The following is a 20,326-nucleotide window of genomic DNA, read 5'->3' on the forward strand; positions in this document are numbered from 1 at the left end:
TTGCAGTCATGAACACACAGTTTTATTCATCTAGAGCTTGTTTTGAAGACTTCATGAGGGGAAAAGTTCTACTTCCATTTTATTTGTAATTACAGGAAATACCTCCCACCAGTAACTTCTAATGAAATGGAAAAATTCCAGGGAGTGTAACTTAAGTTGTCCGTATACCCATCATGCCTCAAAGCAGACTGATTATGGTATCTGACTGATAGGTTATGGTGAGATCTTCTTAGGCTAACAGTGTTCCTAGGTCAGGTGCTAGCCTCCCTACACATGAACAGGAGTGGAAAATTATGGTGACCTGAGATTTGACATCTTAACTATATTGTTTCCAAGCTTGATCTTTCTGAGACCATTTATAGTGCTTAGTATCTGCATCTTATAGCTTACTAGCTAATTGCTAATTAATGTCTTGACTAGTTTTCTGAATGATGTAAGTTTTTAGGTGTTTTTATTCACAGGGTATCAAATCCAATTCTGACTCTTCTGTGACTCAACACATTGCTCATAGACTATGCTCTTGATACAGCTTATGCAGACATTGGATATATATAATTTGGTCATTTCAAATATCACCAGGATTTGAAGAGCTAGGTCTGAGTCAAGTCCCCACAACCCTTAGGTATGATGGTTATAGGATGCTTTGGCTTGCTTCCTGCTTTCAGTTTAATTGAAAATAGTAATATGGATTCTTTCATGGTCGTGAAAGATCAAATGAAACCATTTCATAAACTACTCTGCCCTCTGGAAAGCATCCTGTAAGTACGAGTGTTGCTTATGATTTGAGATTTGGGTACCCATTGTGTCCCACCATCCTTTCTTCTTTTGACTAAAGAATACAAGGAAGAAAACAATGTGACCAGAAGCCCAGAAACAGGAGTTGGGCAAAGTTAAGTCAAAGAGACTTGCTTATGTGTAAGCTCTGCTGTTTATACAGAGATAGGGTTAGTTAATGTCTTTCACAGCTTTCCAAATGGGATACAGAAGCTGGAAGAACATGCTACAGGCTCTGTTACCCTGAAAAAATAGCTGTCTCATTTCCTTTCATTATTATTTCTATTTTCCTTAAAACAATAATGCAAAAAGGACTACACTAAGAGTGCAGGTAGGGAAGGAGTCCGAGAGTTCAGAGACGGATGGAACAGTAATGTGTCTTTTCCCTCAGCTGCAGCTGCTGATGGAAGAAATGGGGAAAAGCACTAATACTACTAAAATGCCCACCCAAGAAAAAGGTGAATGAGAATTGGGTTCTGCAGCATTTCTGCCGGTGTAAGATTCCCAAGCAAAGGACAACACAATCTGCTATAATTGCTATGTTCTCCAAATGTGAAGAAGAGCTAGATGTGGCTTCTCTATGCAAAGATAAGCTGTGGAAACATGGAGAATAGATGTGGAAGATCGCAAGAAATGGGGGTAACTGTGTGTCTTGGAAGCTCTCTAAATAATAATGCTTATAAAAGAATTTAAGGAGAGATCTCATTTTCCACTGGCAAGGATTCCTGTTCCTGGGGAGGTTCTGGAAAGTTTATTTCTGTTTCTTCTTCTTCTTCTTCTTGCACTGGAATAATTTCAATTTCTTCTTCATTCTTTGGTTGGGAAGATACTCCACTTAACTCAATGATTTCTTCTTTCATTTTAATCGTCTGTTCTTTTTTCTCTCCAGCTGACAGCAGAACCACATTCTAGAATATAAACAAATGCCTCTTGACCTTTACCCTTGACACGCCTCCCAACAATGTAAATCTATCCAAATGCCAACTTATTCTCATGTTCTTTATTTAATTAACCAAATACTATAGATACCAGGATTGACTACTTGGATGTGCAAATTCTTATCAAATCACCTACTTACTAATCTCGAGTATGAGTTAATTGTTCAGGACTTCAGGCATTTGCCATTTTGCCTGGAACAATCATACCACATGGACATATAACACACCAAAAATAGAGGAGTTGGATTCTAGAATTGATTTGCCTTTAGTGATCATAACCTTGGGAAGATGCTATCATTCTACTCTGTCCCCATCTGTATAGTCAAGGAATCAGTAATGGCTTCTAAGCTATAAACTAAATCTTACAGTCTGTAGTTTTGATGGAGTTTATACAAGAGCTACTATTGGAGCATTGATATTTCCTAGCTTTGGAGTCTCTTTGAAATCCTATTGTTTTGGAAATGGAATGAAGTGAAGAGAGTGGGAGGAGAGGGGAACACTGAAAAGTCCAAGAGCCAGTGGCTTTATCCGCCTCCAGCCTTCAACATCCTGTGTTGCATTAAGATGGGAGGGGGCATGTAATCCAGGCATGTGTGAGTAAGAATGGCTCTCATGGGCTCAAAAATTTGAATACTTGTTCTGCAGTTGGTAGAACCATGGGGATGATTAGGAAATGTGGCCTTGTGGGAGGAGATGTGTCACTGGGGTTGGGCTTTGAGTTTTCAAAAGCCAGAGTCATACCAGTTAGCTCTGTTTGCCTCATGCTTATGGATCAGTAACTGAGGGCTTACATCTGATCCTGCCTGAAGGCTGCCATACTCCTCCCCATGAAGGTCATGGACTCTAACTAATATGCAGGAACTATAAGACCCCAAATAAATGCTTTCTTTTATAAGTTGCCTTGCCATGCTGTCTTATCACTGCCATAGAACAGTAACTAAGACAGGGTGGGAGTGGGAGTCTGAAGTCAAGTAGAAGAAGCTGATTGACAGGCACACTTGTACACACGTGGAACTGTAGCTTCTGTCTAACCATAGACTCATTTACACTTCAAAACATTTGCTGTTACTGTTGGTATTTTCTGTTTCCCAAAATATAGCAGAACCAGTTTATTCCAGTGAAGCCCTTACTTTCAACATTTTGTCAGATTACATTCTATGTAAATAATTCTTTGTAGATATTAATTTTCTAGAAGGGTGTTATGGACAAGTAGCTACAACTTACAGATTTGGGTCTGGAGCACATTCTTTTCCACTCATTTTCCACAATGCCAGCTGTTACAAGTTTCTGGAAGAAGGCGAAGATCAGCATCACTGATAAAATGCCCTGGAAACCAACAGAATGGAGGCAAAGATGAGATGATGGCAGATGGATGTGTTTAGCGTACAGTGGTGACTAATGACTGGAACTCAATGAGCAAAAAATCAGCTCAGTTCTTAGGGTGAGTAAACTGAACAGCTGGGGCGAGGTGTGTAGGGGGGGGATGGCTGCTATAAAAGGCAGCATCTTTACAACCCAAATGCTGAGCATAGCATCAGGCGCAAGAAAGTAAGGTAGGAATAGTAAACTGGAGGATCAATTCTTTGTAAGAAAGAGTCCCACATTCAATTCTGTCAGTTTGGTCTGGTACTTGCCCAGCATACTTGACACCCTGGGTTCTAGTCCCACTGTGTAAACTAGGTATGGTAGCACGTGCCTGCAATCCCAGCACTAGGGAAGGCAGAGACAAGATGATCAGAAGTTCAAGGTTGTTTTTGACTATGCAGCAAAGTGAAGGCCAGCCTGGATTATGAAAATGTATCAGCTTTAGAGGATGTAACATCACACCAAGGAAACTCCATAACACTTGGGAGATGTATTGCCTTTCCCCTTTAAACTCTGTATTTAAAATTCTATGAGGGAAAACATGTTAATAACAGTGTAGGAATTTCTTCCATTTTTATTAATAATAATACTTATTGATAATAAGTATTAATGTCATCAATGATATTAACAATGATGAATGATGAACACATAAAGCTTGGTGCGGTGGCACATACCAGTAATCCCAGAATTCAGGAGGTAGAGGCAGGATTGTTGTGAATTTGAAGCTAGTCTGGGCTAAATAGTCAGTAGCAGACCAGCCAGGGCTACACAGCAAGACCATTTCTCAGAAGAAATAATAAAGTCACAGGTAGAATCTTCCATACCAATGATTTTAAGTGCCTTGCTTATGTTAACTAATTTGTTTCTCAAGTCAATCCAAGGAGATACACAGTTTTATAGCTGAGGAAATAGAAGCAGTATATGAGGAGGTTTCCTGCCCAAAGCCACATACAGAAAAAATAGCAGACACAGACTACCTGGACCCAGAGTTGATATTCGTAATAAAACATAGCACTTTTCTTCTCTGGTGGAGCACCGTTTTCATACTTACCAAAAACACAGACTGCATGCTGTAACAGTACCGTGTAGATGGAGAGTTTTTCTCTGAGGAATTAGATGGTTCACAGTTGTAGATATCAACATACAGGTTGGGAGTTTTACTAAGATCCAGACGCTCCATTTTTAAAAAATGAGAAACGGTAATGTTCAGTATGTCCATAATTGAGAGAATTATTCCAGAAATGGCAGCAAAGAGGCTCAGGGAGCTCATTATCACTTTGGCTTTGACCTGAAACAGAGGCAGCCTTGTTAATTAGATTTGATTTCTATTCAGAAAACATAGAGTAGCATGTGGGATTCCAGTTGCTATCTCCCTGACTCAAAGATGCCACACTTGAATTCTAGTTCAGTTCTCGCTATGGGTGTTAGCCTCGTTGTCACTGTGAAGTACAACTTTTAGCCTCCTTCTCCCTCCTTCTCCAGTCTTCTCATCTTATACAATCACCATTCACCCAATTTATGAAACCGAAATTCCAGTGATTCCTTACCCACATGTTGTATCCCTGAACGTTTTCATTGGCACCATCCTCCCAGACATACAGTAAGGATTTAATGAGCATCCAGATTATCATCTCTTTGCATATTAAGGCAATGGGCAGAGGGATAAGAAGCATTTTACATCATGACTAAAGATCATTGCTGTAGATATAGATAGAACCTTCTAGGTTTGTACCATCCAATAAAAAAGGCATCAGCCATAATAATGCTACCACTCCCTGCTGACAAGGTCACTCCCAGTCAGCTGTCTTCCCCCAGTACCATTAGGGCAGATGTCTCTTGATACACAGGTTAGAGGATATGGCTGTGACTGCTCTGTCCTACATGGGTGATAAAAGCTTGGCATATCATATGCCAAGTACCACAATGGTATGGCATTTTGATGATTGTTTCATGAAACACAAGGCTGGCCTTGAACTCACAGAGATCCACTTGGCTCTGCCTCCTGAGTGCTGGGATTAAAGGCGTGTGCCACCACTGCTCCGTCTTACCTTGATTTCTTATGCTAGAATTACAACTTCTGTTCACAGGGTGAAAAATCAGGAGCACCCTGTACTCACTCACTCAGGGTTCTGACTTAGCTAGAACATGACTCAAGCACTTGATCAGAAAAATGTCCTAACTAGTGTGTGAGGAAAATGACATTCTTTCAGAATACATCAGTTCTGTCATCTCCACAGGGAACTTAGCATTAAAAGACTGTAAGTGCCATCTTCTGGGCTCGTCCTTTGATTCCCTTGCTATGGACAGACTAAAGGCAGATGCCATTTTTCAGTTTTTCATGAAGAACGTCATATCACAACCAGGATGATACAGGATCTTTGCTCAGAGAGAGTCAGTGATTGCTAAACTCTTTAAGGGTCCCTAGGATTTGTTTTCAACTGAGAAAGTCATTATTGTGTCTGATGTGTGGGAAAAGACATGATTACTTGCCAAACTCTTCCTGGAGGTTTGCTCTGCTGATGCTGCCAGGAGTGATCCCGAAATAATATACTGCAAAGAGAGGGGTGAGTGGGAAGGGAGAGGGAGGAGGAGGAAAAGGGGGCAGAAGGGGAGAGGCAGAGAAGGGTCACTGCTTTCCACTGATGATTGGTTGGGAAGGAACCACCTACATTTTTAGAGTCTTTCATTAAACTATGCATCAAATTTTATCCCATTAAATTATTTCTAGGTAGCTATATTTCTTTGTTATTAAGGTTCATATACTCAGTCTGTACTGTTCAACCTTTGGATACCATTAGGAATAGAATAAGAAAAAAGAGACAGAATTCATACTTCTGTGTCAGTGAGAATCCTCTGGGCCCATACCATCAAATAGAAAAAATAAGAAATCATCCTCAATAACATGACTTACTCCTTCTCTACACAGGCTGCAAGTAGACTAAGTCACTAGTTTTAAAAACACAATTAAGACTGGGGTCTCAGAGGAATAGGTAGGAGAGAATGTCAGTGTGAATTAAAACACTTACTCTAATTCTATTTCTTTTTGAAAATAAAAAAATTAAATTTGTTTTATGTGTGGGTGTTGGGAATTGAACCCAGGCCCTCTGGAAGAGCAGTCAGTGTTCCTAACTGCAGAGCCATCTCTCCAGCCCATCTCTCTAATTGTAATTAATGAAAATGTTCTTTTGGGGTCATAGTGATTTAATGGCTCTGATGCCACTGAGAGATAGTGTACAAGGCAGTACTTATCTTGAATATAATACACTTCACAAAAATGTTGATTGCTATAGGAAGTAATAGTGATTATTTCTCAACTTCCTTTTTTAAGGGTCAAGCTATAAAGTGCAGAAAAGTCTTGCAACCAATCCGCCTAAGTTCTGAGAGCCTCAATTCTGCACTTAGAGTCATGAAAAGTGTCCTGGCAAAATAAGCACTACCTAGCCCCATGTCACACACAGAATTACAAGTTTGGGAAACATGTACATTAAGTAGCCCCAAAGAGTGTTGCTGCATTTGTAAGTACAGAGGGATTATTTGGGATGGGAATAATTTCATCAGATGCCATAGTAACTAACAAAATTGCAGGGAGATGGAGGACGAGGACTTAGGATGTCCCATTTTTCTTTTCCTTCCAAAACACCAAGTATCTGGTGTCTCTCACCCTGCTGGAGTTAGCTGTGGAGAGACCCTGCTTTGTACAGTCTTGCTTCTCTGAGCACAGCTGGCAGAGCTCCTTTCTGTGAATCCACATGAAGCATGACCACGATCAGCCACAGGAGTCACGTGGTGTAGTCTATCCTTCTTCTCACTTAGCTATGTCAACCCAGTAGCCTTCTTCCTGCCCAGATTACTTTCATCAGCACGGAAACAATCTAGATATTTTTTTGGCCTTTTTCCCCTCCAACATCTCACAAACGGTTGCTGTTTATTCTAACTTACCATAAGGCCTCCCCAGAGAGGGTACCATACACTCACAGAGATGGGTGCAAAGACCCCTGTGGGGATCAGCAGCAGCCCCCCAAGGGAAATATGGAAGAGGCCATTCATGATCTGGACAGCCTGGGGAAAGAAGAAAAGCACTGGTGGTGAATTGAACCCATCATTGGTGAAGGTCAAAGGCCAGGTGGGAAGCCTGAGACCCGATTGAGGACCACACAAAGATACTAAATGGAGTGGTAGCACTACCAAAAACTTTGCCTCCTTCTCATTCAGATTTATCTCTCCCACTACACAAGGCATTTCCAAGGAACAGATATGTCTGAAATTTGAACAATGGACCCAAATGGAAGATTCTTAACCAAGCCAAGAGATGATGTAAGATCACCCTACAGTGATCCAGGTGGTAACTCTTTTGTACCCTCTGGCCTAGCCCACTGTGTGAGACATAAAGAACACATCCACTCAGATCTGCCAGTGCAAGGTAGACTGAATTCCATGTATAGCTTGGAAGCATCAGCATCTGTAGGCCAGAGCATCTCCCGGGTGCAGAATAGAGGAGAACAGCCTTACCCCCAAAGCTTTTGATTCTCTCATGAAGAAGCTTTGTGTTGGGCCCACCAGTGAAGATGTCCTCCTGAGGTTTACTTTTTGAGAAGGCTGCATGGCAAGAGGGCCTTTGGTAGACTCTATTGGGAAAGTTCCACTCACTGAGTTTCTGGGTGTTGTCATTCTGTTCTCAAGCTCCTGAAAATAAAACAGTAAGGAAAGTCGATGACAAAGTCTTTGGCAATCTTACCTTCTGTCACCATCTAATACTTCTCTTAGTGTTCCCTTGGTGGTGCCACTGTGGCATGCCATCTTCCTAGTAGCTTCCGATGTGAGGCAAGGTCTACCACTGTGTTCTAGGAAAGTATCTGGAGGGGCTATCTCAGGCAAGGACTCATGGGACCAGGAATCTGAGCTGGAATTCCTGCTAATCATGTCTGGATACACATTAACATTTAAGAAAATACTAGGCAGTCAGTTCCTCTACCAATGACCCTAGGACACACTGTGAATTTATGTCCCCATAGATTTTTGTCTGTGCTGGGGCTTGGACCCAAAGCCTTATGAATGTTAAGAAAATATCACTGAACTTCATCCCTAATCTGTGCATTTGGCTCTCTGGCCCCTCCTTGGATACTCTTCTTACTATTTAATACTGCAAAACATACTTTTTAAAATTAATTAATTAATTAATTAATTTTTAAAATTACACTCATGATAATCACATTTGTGGTATTCATAGATTACATTCACAGTATTCATTCAAATATATATATATATATATATATATAATTTTAAATGTCAAATGTCATTTCTTGAAGGGGGTAGGAGGTCTTAATTATAGGCTTACAGAACAATGGGAGGACCCCGGAGGGCAGAAGTTCGCTACTGATGTTTTACAATCTTGCATTTAAGCTGTTAACGCCCATTAATCAGGATACCCAGACAAGGAACTTCCCTTAAGCATTCAGGAGGGTGGAGCCTGGCAGGGAATTAGCATAGGGAGGATATTAAGGTCAAGGTCCGCAAGCAAGGCAACAGTTACCCAAAACGGGGGCAAGGGCCCTGCAGGTCCCCCTTTTATTAAAAAATGAGAGCAAAGCATACTTTTTATTGGCTTGTTCATCTATTTGTCTCTGAATAGTGTGTTGGCCCAGCGGTGTCATGCCTGACTATGGTAAGGACTGTCCTTAAAATCAGGAGGGGATGATTCTAGGCCTCTCTCTCCCTTTGACTCTGACTTTGAACAGGTAACATCAAGAATGCTCTCTGTTTTCACATGTAAGACCACAGCTTCTGAATCTGACTGTCTGGTTTAAACAGTAATTCTAATTACTCTGAGGTGCTGGACAAGTTCTCTTGGCCTCAGGTTTTTCAGCTCTAGACTGGAAGCTTGTTGTAAGAGATAGATGGTGATGGTTCATGTTTGGGTGGCTTTTTTTCTTAAAAACCTGGGCATAGCTTAAATATCAGTTATTCCCAGAGGCCTTATCTAAACCTTCAAACTATCACACATGTTCTTACATATATTCTCTCTGGCTTAACACATCCTGTTCTATTCACCTCATTTCAATTATTACTGTGGTAAATTACTTGTTTTTTTGCAGTCCTCTCTCTATAGAAACAAATGATGTCGTTGCCTCTTGACCAGGATCTAAAAGAATGCTCACATGTTATAGCTTCTTAATAAACTTTGAAGGAATGCTAGATTTATGCAAAGCACATCTGAATAAATATTAGCTGCTTTGTTGCAATTCTTGTTGTATACTTTTGAGCTGTAGTTTCCATTTTATCTGTGAAGTGAGAATAGTACCCTTCTCATAGAATTATCTTAAGAAATGAGTGGACATATGTGCCTAGAGGAAGAGGGTAGCAAGTGTCTTCTGTCAGTGCTCATGAGTTGTTTCTGAAGTGACGATGAACCACATTCTTTCCAGTTCTGACAGGTTAAAGCCATTAAGCTTTCTTCACGTGCCATTTATTGCGGGTATTCACTGATTGGTCATGTCAAAACCACAGACATGAATTCCCTTGATATTTTCCTGTGCCCTGGATATTATTCTCTAGGGCTGCACCTCTGGTCTCTATTGATTGTAAGCTGTGTAACAGGCCTTGAGAATTAAGACTGTCTACTCGGGCTGCTGAGTCTTACACTAAAGTCAAGGAGAGCTGGGCAGCTGAATCTCTTAGACTTCTGCTGATTTTATAATTACAAGGAAATTCCATCGGGGACATCTCTTCTGAGCCCAGTAGAGGAGATAAGGGATGAATCATTGCCTGTGCTTTACAGAGTGTGTGTGTGGGAGGGGCAAGGACAGACAAGTTAGGCAACTCACTTGAAGTTATATAACTGCTAATGATCTGAAATGAAGCCTCCAGCTTGTCAACTGCAGTGTCCATGACTCTCTCACTGCTTTGACTCCTGTGGGAAACAGTTCATTTTCTCTTCCTTTCCCTTCAAAATATGCACACTCTTCATGACTTAAAGCAATAACAAAGCATGAGCTGTCTGCAGCGTGGGCTTTAGGGAAGAGTTTCTCACTTGATTGCCTTCCTGTTCTAAATTACCAGATGTCACTTGGCCCAGGGCAATCTGCTTCATGCCACAAACCATCCCACGAGACCACCAACCAAAATAAAAATTATTTACATAACCCGCCAAGGAATTTTCAAATGAATTCTGGTCTAGAAGTAGAAAAATCTCAGAAACCAGTTTGCTCTTGTCACAAATAAGGATCCTGCTCCTGGACATGGGGCATGCTTTTGCAAAATCCTTATACTTAGTAAGGAAGTCAAACTTGAAGACACTGACACCAATGCTCATTCTGTGGACCCTCAGGCTAGACTGTAGTTGTTTAATTAGGCATGTACTATGTCCCCAGGGATATTAGCTGTGCTATTTTCAGTTTTTTTCATACCTCTCTCTTTCAGTAGGCACTGTATTTCCTGTTGGTGGATGTATAGAAGACCCCATAAGTTAATTTTCCCAAGATCCTTTGGTAACTATGGAATGAGCTAGAATTCATTTAACTCCATTCTAGGGGACTAATTTTAGTGATGGTGACTTAAAGTGCAAGATCATTAATTATTCAGGGTGATGGAAATGATTGGACTACCATCATTATAATTCTTCTGTAGTTACCAACTGCTCATTAAGTCTTGGGTCTGTGTTGCTGCTGAGATAAACCTTTGATTTAGGCAAAGTCTCATGGAGCTATCTATATGGGCTATTGGCAATAATAATATGGAAAGAAGAACATTCTTTCTGTTAGAATAGTATCTTTCTTTTTTTTTTTTCTTTTTTTTTTCTTTTTTTTTTTTTGGTTTTTCGAGACAGGGTTTCTCTGTGTAGCTTTGCGCCTCTCCTGGGACTCACTTGGTAGTCCAGGCTGGCCTCGAACTCACAGAGATCCTCCTGGCTCTGCCTCCCGAGTGCTGGGATTAAAGGCGTGCGCCACCACCGCCCGGCTAGAATAGTATCTTTCTAATAACTGTATTTCTACAAAGTGTTAAATAAATATTACTGCAAAATAGTATTTTATAATACTATTTATAATATGACTTTGACATGCCATTTTATGCTCATGATCTCCTTCCCCTCCCTCCCTTTCTCTCACACACATGAGGACACTGTAGATTGACAGTGCAATAAAATTACATTCAATGGAAACTTGTGAAGCTAGAGCTAGTCCACATACTCCCACAAATGTAGATTTCTCCAACTTTGCCTTATCATTAAAACATTATATGAAATGGCCTCAGTGGACCCCAGCTCACAGCAAAGATTGTCTGGTAGATTATCAAGATTACTGACCACATTGGCCAAAATTGTAACGATACAGGGCTTTATTTTCACAAATATGAAAATAAATACTGATACTGAAATCCCAACTTAATTTGCTCACACACCATCCCATTTTACCATCACTGCAACTTCCACAAACCTTTGTGACTTCTAGAGCATCGCCATTTCCTTGTCCATCCCCCTGAAGATGTCACAACTTCTTCTGTGGTTTTGGTTTGAATAATGACTTTTAGGTTCAGTAACTCCATCATCTACTGAGATGCTTGAAGCCCCTCCAACCTCACCTTCCTCCTTTGCCACTAAAAATAGCCTTGCACTTATTCTTCCCTCCCTCTGCCCTGTGTTTGTGGCTGTAGGTGAATCTTCTTCCAATCTTTCCTCCTCAGCCCTTTCAGTCCATTTCCTATCACCAGATGCTTGCTCTTTCCAGAAATCTCTTCTTCCTGGGACCTACTCTCACTCTTTGTGTGGCATTATGCAATTCGTGATCTCTGTAAAATTAGGATTATATAAGACATGCTGTGATTGATAAAATAATACTCAAGGAATAATTATTATTCCCGAGCCTTATTTGAACAAAATTGTGGTACCTTGTTCCCCAGTCCCTAAACTCCCATTTAAAAATTCTGGTAAAGTCCCCAGTTACGTCCTCATTTCCCCTTTCTTCACTTCAGCTTCTTCAAATTTTGCCTCCTACCCTTCCCCAACTTCCTCCTCACTCACACAATTCTTAAACTAGTTTCTGTCACTTACCCGAAACTTCTCTACACAAAGGTTGTGCTGCAGTCTGTGGCCTTTTCTGGGCACAGTGCCTTGGGTCACTTTATTTTGCCAATTGCCCAGACTTCAAAGGTCTAAACCAGGGGGCTTGTGAGATGGCTTAGGTCATGCATCACAAGTGTGAGGTCCTGAGTATGGATTTCAGCATCCACATAAAATGCTAGCTGTGGTAGCATGCACTTGTAACTCCAGTGTTGGGCAAGTGTAGACAGTCAGATCCCTGGAGCTTGCTGGCCAGCCAGTCTAGCCAAAATTTTAAATTTCAGATTGGGTGAGAGACCCTGTCTTGTGACTGAAGAAGGCATCTAATGTTAACCTCCATCCTCCACATGTGTGTGCATGGATGTGCACTGACACATACAGGCTTGGAGGCAGATTTTACTCCTGCTTCTTTAGCTCCCTCACATATTCAGGCAATAGCAAAAGCATGCCATTTCTACATCTGCAATACCTCATACACATGGACCTTTTCCTTACATCTAGTATCACCTGTAGATTTATTCCCATTTCCTTTCCTGGTATAGCATAAGAAAAAAAAATCTTGTGATGAGGCCAGCTTATTGCCAAGGCTGATGACCTATGTTCCATCCCCAGGACTCACATGGTAGGAGGGGAGAACTGACTCCTGCAGGTTGTCCTCTGACTTCCACATATGTGTGCATGCGCATGCGCGCGCGCGCACACACACACACACACACACACACACACACACACATTAATGTCAGAAATGTTAGAAATATTATGGTTATTGTTTTCCTTCGATAATTTTTCTAATACACCCTTTACAAAGCAACTGAGACACATCCCCTAAATCACTGCTAAGTTGTGCTCTTCCTGGGCCTCAGCTCTCCCCAACCTATCTCACTACCTTTAACTCACTTTCTTTGCTTTCTTGATACATCCTTCTGACTCCTCATTACAGTCCAGCTCTGATGACTTTCAGAACCCATGTCCTCAGTAGTCATAATTGGATATGTCTCCTGCCTTCTTTGTTGAATCTGCAAAAACTCCCCCGCCCCCCCAATTCTGTCAACCTCCACAAAAGGATGTTCATGAGGCCATTCCTTGCCTGATGGTAAGAACTTCTTCCAAGTCCACAGTCACTCATGTTTATTACTTTCCCACCAACCACTTTCATTTTAGTATGATATGTAACTTCTGAAACAGTGTTAATCCACTAAGGGAGCTGTGCAGGATTATACAGGGAACCTGCCTCCTGTGATGCTGTGATCTCACTCAGAGTTAAACAGATCATCAAGCTCAGCTTCCTCCTCTGGAAGGTTTACAGATAAATACTCAGGATGCTATCTATTCACAAGATGATAACCTCCCTTCACCTGACCATCGATGAGACCAAACCATTATAAGGGAAACAGGGACAGTCTCTCTCTCTCTCTCTCTCTCTCTCTCTCTCTCTCTCTCTCTCTCTCTCTCTCTCTCTCTCTCGCTCTCTCTCTCTCTCTCTCTCTCTCTCACACACACACACACACACACACACACACACCACACACACACACTTTATGGTTTAGTTTTGGGAACACATTAGAACCTAGTTAAAGTCAATCCCTCTAGTCTGTCTCCAGGGCCCACTCTTACCCTCAGCTTCTTAGATGGTACATAGAAAGCAGGAGTTGTCCTCAGTGTACCAATAACATGTAGAAAATGCTAGCCACTAAAGTTTGACACCATCTATGCATGTTTACAGTGAAGTTGATCTTTGGAGACAAAAATCAGCAGAAACGAGGAACGGAATTATACTCTTACGGCCAGGTTTATTTTCTAGTTTAGTCTCAGGCCATCCTAAAAAGATTCCGTATTTTAGGTTTAATCTTCATGATGCAGAGGGCCTTTCTATTGCTCCCATTTTATGGGGCGTGGAGAGGTTCGGCCACTCACCCAAGGTTATGAGGCTTCAATATAGTAGAGCCTCAGGTTGAGCCCAACATGTCGGAGACTTGACCTCCATGCTGGCATCTGCTTACCACGCATTGCCTAGAGTCATTTTTGAGAGGGGGAGGCAGTTAGGAGGAAGGTGGCACATCCAGACTTGAAGCCATCACAGCTTAAATCATGCTGCCATTTGAAAGTCTCACCAGGGGCACCCCAGTCTGAAAGACTCTCTAGTCTCTAAAACCACTCCTCTCCTCATCCGGCCTCTCTTTTTAATCATTTAAGCAGAGCAAACTCATGCCTTACCTGAGTCTCCAAGGCTTCAAGGCTCAAGGGCCAATTCAGACACTGCTGAGATCAGCTGGCTGCTTCTCCTATCTCAAGTACTTGAAGATGAGTGAGATAGACCAGGCCCTGGGGCTGGTACCTCTGATTGACACCAGGTGACAGGAAATTGGCAGCTTCTGCTACCTTGAGATCCGCTCCAATCACTTCGCTTTGATAGAAAGGATATACAAAAAAGTTTCTGCCTTACCAGGAGGTTTCACTTCTTGAAAAATACCCTGGGGACAGTCTGGTGTGCTTCATGCTACCTTAATTAGAAGAAGTTCTGCAGCCCCCACCCTGTAAGCAGGTGTGGATGGTGGGTCCCTAAGGGTTAGGGGGGGCGCTAGAAATTCTCCAGAGATGGGCTGCTAGGGACATGACTACCTTCATGCTTCACTTTTAGGGTTGAGCAGGTCGGGGAGGCACCCATGCAGAGACTCAGAAGCCCAGAACAGGTACACTTGGGAGTGTTGTACCTGTTGGTTTGCAAACGGTACTATCATTTGCTCATACACAGTTCTAGCGGGCCATGGAAATCTTGTGTCAAATTCAGCAGAAATGGCCTCAAATATAATTTGTTCTCCAAAGAACATGAACCCAGAAGCATGAGGCAAGACTCAGCTCCCATTTTGGGTGCTATGAATTGAAACAACACTTTTACATAGGAGTCCACCCTTCTTCTCCACCTTCCTGCTGCCCTCTCTCTTCAGTATGCCTGGAGCTGTATGCCCACGTTCAGTGACAGATCAAGTAGGTAAGTGGAGGAAGTTGGTGGCATGGCGAAATTCTAAACATCTGGGAGGTGAATAAAAGAGTTTTCTTAAGGTTATTATTATCCCCTCCTCTATATACACCCTGTATGCTCATATGTTAGGCTTTTTTATTAATTTTTAATCTCATTGTCTATTATTTTATTTCATTAGAGGTACAGAGCTGTAGATATGTATCTTTGCCCATTTAATCTAAAGGGTTGAAACGCAGTAACTATATTAACGAATCTGAGGCTATTCACCTCTCTCTCATCTCTCTTTTTTCCCCTCTCTATTTCATTTAAATTGGTTTAGAGACATATTATTAGGACCAGTGAGTAGAAGTATTTCTGGGGAGGCTGGTTTTGGTGCACCATATTGCTGAAGTGGTTTATTAGTGTAACAAGCTGGCTATTTGGGTAGGGGACACACTGCCATTCAGAAAACTGAGGTGACAGCCTTTCAGCCACCTGTCAGAAATGTTGTAGTGAGGAGGGGAGGGAAAATGGCAGATCCCCCAACCATTAAAGATTCTAGGTGCACATCTGTTGAAAAGTGTCAATGGTTGGATATAATGACATAATGTCTTTGTTTTGTGTTGCTCCACTAAAATATCCAAGACTCTTTAAATTTATAAATAACAGACGTATTACAATTTAGTAGTCTGGAAAGTTCAAGGTCAAGGGTCCCACATCTGACAGGGCTTTTGTGCTCTAATATCCCGTGGAGAAAGGCATAGGGCAAGAGAACACATATTCACGGAGGGGATTAGGGATGGGTACTAGCTAGTTTCCATGGTGACAGTGTTAGCATTTTTAAGGGCAGAGTCCTTATGATCAATCACCACTTAAGGCCCACTTCTCAGCACGGTCACAATGAGAGTTAACTTTTCTAAGATCTTTAGGAATATATTCAAACCAGAGCTCTCCAGGCCTGGGCTGTAGATGACTGTGAGACCTGAAGCTCCTATCCAGGCATGGTGGGTGGGTTAGAGATAAGTACCTTTCAGTGCACTGCATGTGAGAGCAGGACAAGGCCTTGTAAATGTATGACCTTTGAGAGCCCTGACCCAGGGATGTACAACCCAGCCTTCATATCTGTTTCTAAGTCCCATTTTCCTAGTCTTGGGATATTTGTTTCTCTTGTCTTTCTAGCCAAGGAGATGACCTTGTCTCAGTGTGAATCCTCCCAAACCAACTCGAATTCAGTTTATATCATCCACTTAATTTGTCTTGGCTGATTTGGACTGAGTGTGCTCAAATGCTCACCACAGTTAGGTTTTGTCAACTGCCCTGCCTTTGATTTTCCTGTTTTATGTTGGATGTTTTGTTGATGCTGTTATACCCTTAACAGGTTTTTCCTTTAAACTATCCTCTTATCACTATCCTCTGCCTCTAATTTGGAAAAGATGCTCTGACGGTGCATATAAACGTCTAATAACTCTGATCCAGCTAGCATTTGCAGACCCACATATGTTCTCAACTCCCAACTCTTAGTACTGTGCTTCCCTCTTCTGAAGACTGACTTCTACATTGTGATTGTTTGTGTCCTTTCCTTACTCAGCCTTTGATCACCATGTCCTTTAAAAGCAGGGCTAGGCTTTTCTGAGTCTTTCTAAGGGCTCTGTTTGGCTTTTTCTCTCATGAAGGTAAGGACCAGCAGGCTACTCAGAATTAGGAAGGAAATTGATGCCATGTTGTCAGCTGCTCAGCAAAGTCCTGGCACCCAGAATTATCTGCCTTTGGAGGGATTTTTGGTTCAGAGCATTGGTAAGGGAGAAGCAGGTTGCTCAGAACTGAGGCTCAGTATTGAAATGAAATCGAATCTGGCTGTAGGCCTGAAGATCCCAATGTTGTACTTATAAGTTCAAGTACTTAACATTCTTATAGTTCTTTGTGTTCTGAGGAAACACTTCACACTTTGCACAGAAAAGTAACATTCATCAAATGTCCATGCACATGCCACGCTCCACCTGTGTCAAAATTCTGATAACACCCACAATATCAACTGATTGTTTTATGATTAGAGAAACCAAGGCTTAGGAAATAAAGGAGCTGGTCCCCAAACACACTGCTAGAAATTAATAAAGTTTTAGAAGCAAAAAAAAATTCAATTATAAGTACCTACACCATTTACCCAGTTCACAGCAAAGCATTAGGTAAATGTTACTGAATTTTAGCCATAGAATTTAAAGCCCATAGTGTTTAAATACTCTGTTAAGTCACACGACTGTACATGATAAAATAACATCTAATAATTAGTCTAACTTACAAGTCCTTACCATAATGTGTCAGGTTTTCACCTTTAAATACTTCTAAAGCCTAAATATCACTCACTCAGTTACCAAATATTCTTTCACCAGAACCTCAATCTATGGGAAATAAAAACTAATGTCTCTTGCTCCACACCTTCATCCATGTAACTTCCAGCTGAGAGCACACCTCAGCTCCTTCTAGCTTAGGGCAGAAATCTAAGAAAGCTTGTTAGTTTATTCATTTGAACAGGCTACAATTCTTCCTATGCCCAAGACAGCATGAAATATGAGATTTGCAGTTAGGAATATTAATTCAAATCCTGTTTTTAAATAAGATGCCCTTTGTGTTCTCAGAAAAAGTTGGCTGCTTTGAGTTTCACTTTCATGTCTGTGACTGAAGGCACACCTTCCTTAATGGGCAGCCATGCCAGTTTGAAATGACACAGGCAATGTCTCAGTGCTGGTGGTATCCAGCTAGTGTAGGGAAATGCAGTACAATGCTGTGATTCTTAGAGTGAGGATTGGAAATCTTTTGGCATCCTCAAGACCTTTTTTGGGATCTATGAGTTCAAAAGTGTTTTCTTCCTTTCTTTTTTCTTTTTTCTTTCTTTCTTTTCCTTTCTTTCTTTCTCTCTTTCTTTCTTTTCCTTTCTTTCTTTCTTTCTTTCTTTCTTTCTTTCTTTCTTTCTTTCTTTCTTTCTTTCTTTCTTTCTCTCTCTCTCTTTCTTCTTTCTTTCTTTCTTTCTTTCTTTCTTTCTTTCTTTCTTTCTTTCTTTCTTTCTTTCTTTCTTTCTTTCTTCCATTCTTTCTCTTTCTTCCTTCCTTCCTTTCTTCTTTCTTTCTCTTCCTTCCTTCCTTCCTCCCTTCCTTCCTTCCTTCCTTCCTCCCTCCCTCCCTCCCTCCCTCCCTCCCTCCCTCCCTCCCTTCCTTCCTTCCTTCCTTCCTTCCTTCTTTCCTTCCTTCCTTCCTTTCTTTCGAGGAAAAATTATCTTTATTGGGTCTAGAAGATTCCAGAAATAAATTCCAATGCTTTATTCTTTTTTTGGCTCTAATTTGGTTTTTATTTTTAATCTAAACAAATTGTGTTGTTTTAAATAAAATGTCATGATTGCTTTCAATCTTTAGAACATACTTTTCAGTGAATGCTATATATACACCCTCATACATGTAGCTCATCATTTTCTATGACAAATATTTATAAATAGAAGTATGGCATGTCAGTGTGGTTTAGGTTTTTTCTTCCTATGGCGCTGATGGCAATGCCTATCTTCATATATGTGGATGGTTTTGTGATGTTCTATTCTATAAAGTGTCTAGTCAAGAGTGTGGTCCATTTTTCCTATCAAGTTGTTCATTTTTTCTTTTAGGTACTCAATTTTATTTTTCTTCCCATCTTTGATTCTTACTTTTATCATGTCCTATGATGTGTGTTCAAATATTTCTTTAAATTTTATTAAGAGATTTTCTATTCATTTTACATATCAACTTCAGATTCCCTTGTCCTTCCTCCTCCCACTCCCCAGCCTTCCCCCCCCAACCCACCCCCCATTCCCACCTCCTCCAAGGCAAGGTCTCCCATGGGGAGTCAGCAGATCCTGGTAGATTCAGTTAAGGCAGGTCCAAGTCCCTCCTCCCCGCACCAAGGCTGCGCAAAGTGTCTCATCATAGGCACTGGGTTCCAAAAAGCTGGCTCATGCACTAGGGACAGGTCCCAGTCCTACTGCCTGGGGTCCCCCTAAACAGTTCAAGCTAAACAACTGTCTCACTTATCCAGAGGGCCTAGTCCAGTACCATGGGGGCTCCTCAGCTATTGGTCCACAGTTCATGTGTTTCCACTAGTTTGGCTAGTTATCACTGTACTTTTTCCAATCATGGTCTCCATATCTCTTGCTCATATAATCCCTCCTCTCTCTTGTTGACTGGACTCCTGGAGCTCCGCCTGGGACCTGGCCATAAATCTCTGTACCTGCTTCCATCAGTCACTGGATGAGGGTTCTATCATGACAGGGTATTCAGCCATCCGATCACCAGAGTAGGTCAGTTCAGGCGCCCTCTCGACCATTGCCAGTAGTCTATGGTGGAGTCATTTTTGTGGATTCCTGGGGACCTCCCTAGCACTCTGCTTCTCCCCATTCCCATGGTGTCTTCATTTATCATGGTATCTCTTTCCTTGTTCTCCCACTCTGTTCCTGATCCAGCTCAAACCTCCTGCTCTCCTAAGCTCTCTTTCCCCCAACCCTTGCCCTCCATTACCCCCACTCACCCCCAGTTTGCTCCTGTAGACCTCATCTGTTTCTCTATCGCTGGATGATCCCTGTGTCTTTCCTAGGGTCTTCCTTACTAGCTAGCCTCCCTGGAGCTGTGGGTTGCAGTCTGGTAATCTTCTGCTTTACATCTAGTATCCACTTATGAGTGAGTACATACCATGTTTGTCTTCCTGAGTCTGGGTTACCTCACTCAGTTCCATTCGTTTGCCTGCAAACCTCATGATGTCATTTGTTTTCAAAACAACATGAGGACCTTAAAACATTTTATATTTTATTTATTTGTATATGTGTGTGTGCCTGCCTGAGTGCATGTGCACCACATGCTTGCAGATGCCATGGGAGCCTGAAGAGGGTGTAAGAGACCTCTGAACTGGAGTTACAGGCAGCTGTGCTCTGTCCAGTGTGGATAGTGGGAACCGAACTGTGGAAGAGCAGAGAATTCTCTTAACTTGAGCCATCTTTCCAGCACCCACATTAAGATCTTATTTAGCTCTTTCACTAGATGTTACTGGTACATTCCACAGGTTGCAGAGCATGAGACATGATGGACTGCAGGGAATTGTCATAGAGAGTATCTTGTTGCCCCTCCACCCCCATATATACTATGCTGTCTTACAGCAGCCTCTTCCAGGATTCTCTGCATTGGAATCCCCTGTAAATCTCAGAAAACTGATCAAGTGCATGGCTCCCAC

General features: G+C 41.7%; 1 protein-coding gene across 3 annotated transcripts in view; it reads right to left on the reverse strand.

Annotated features, from left to right (window-relative positions):
* The window catches only part of Ms4a1 (membrane spanning 4-domains A1), a 26,830-nt gene continuing 6,504 nt past the window's right edge, over window positions 1-20,326 (reverse strand). For 2 of the 3 annotated variants that reach the window (XM_076560090.1, XM_042261113.2), the window contains 6 exons: window positions 7,587-7,760; window positions 7,017-7,136; window positions 5,568-5,627; window positions 4,129-4,365; window positions 2,937-3,038; window positions 1-1,682 (listed from right to left, as the gene is read on the reverse strand). In XM_076560090.1, coding sequence (XP_076416205.1) covers window positions 1,464-1,682; window positions 2,937-3,038; window positions 4,129-4,365; window positions 5,568-5,627; window positions 7,017-7,136; window positions 7,587-7,745 — 897 coding nt within the window. In that variant the 5' untranslated portion in view covers window positions 7,746-7,760 and the 3' untranslated portion in view covers window positions 1-1,463. Of the gene's footprint in view, window positions 1,683-2,936; window positions 3,039-4,128; window positions 4,366-5,567; window positions 5,628-7,016; window positions 7,137-7,586; window positions 7,761-14,343; window positions 14,534-20,326 lie in introns of those variants that run through there. The other variant, XM_076560086.1, reaches the window with a different exon arrangement.

The sequence above is a fragment of the Peromyscus maniculatus genome, chromosome 1 (genome assembly GCF_049852395.1).
Source record: "Peromyscus maniculatus bairdii isolate BWxNUB_F1_BW_parent chromosome 1, HU_Pman_BW_mat_3.1, whole genome shotgun sequence".
Taxonomy (NCBI): domain Eukaryota; kingdom Metazoa; phylum Chordata; class Mammalia; order Rodentia; family Cricetidae; genus Peromyscus; species Peromyscus maniculatus.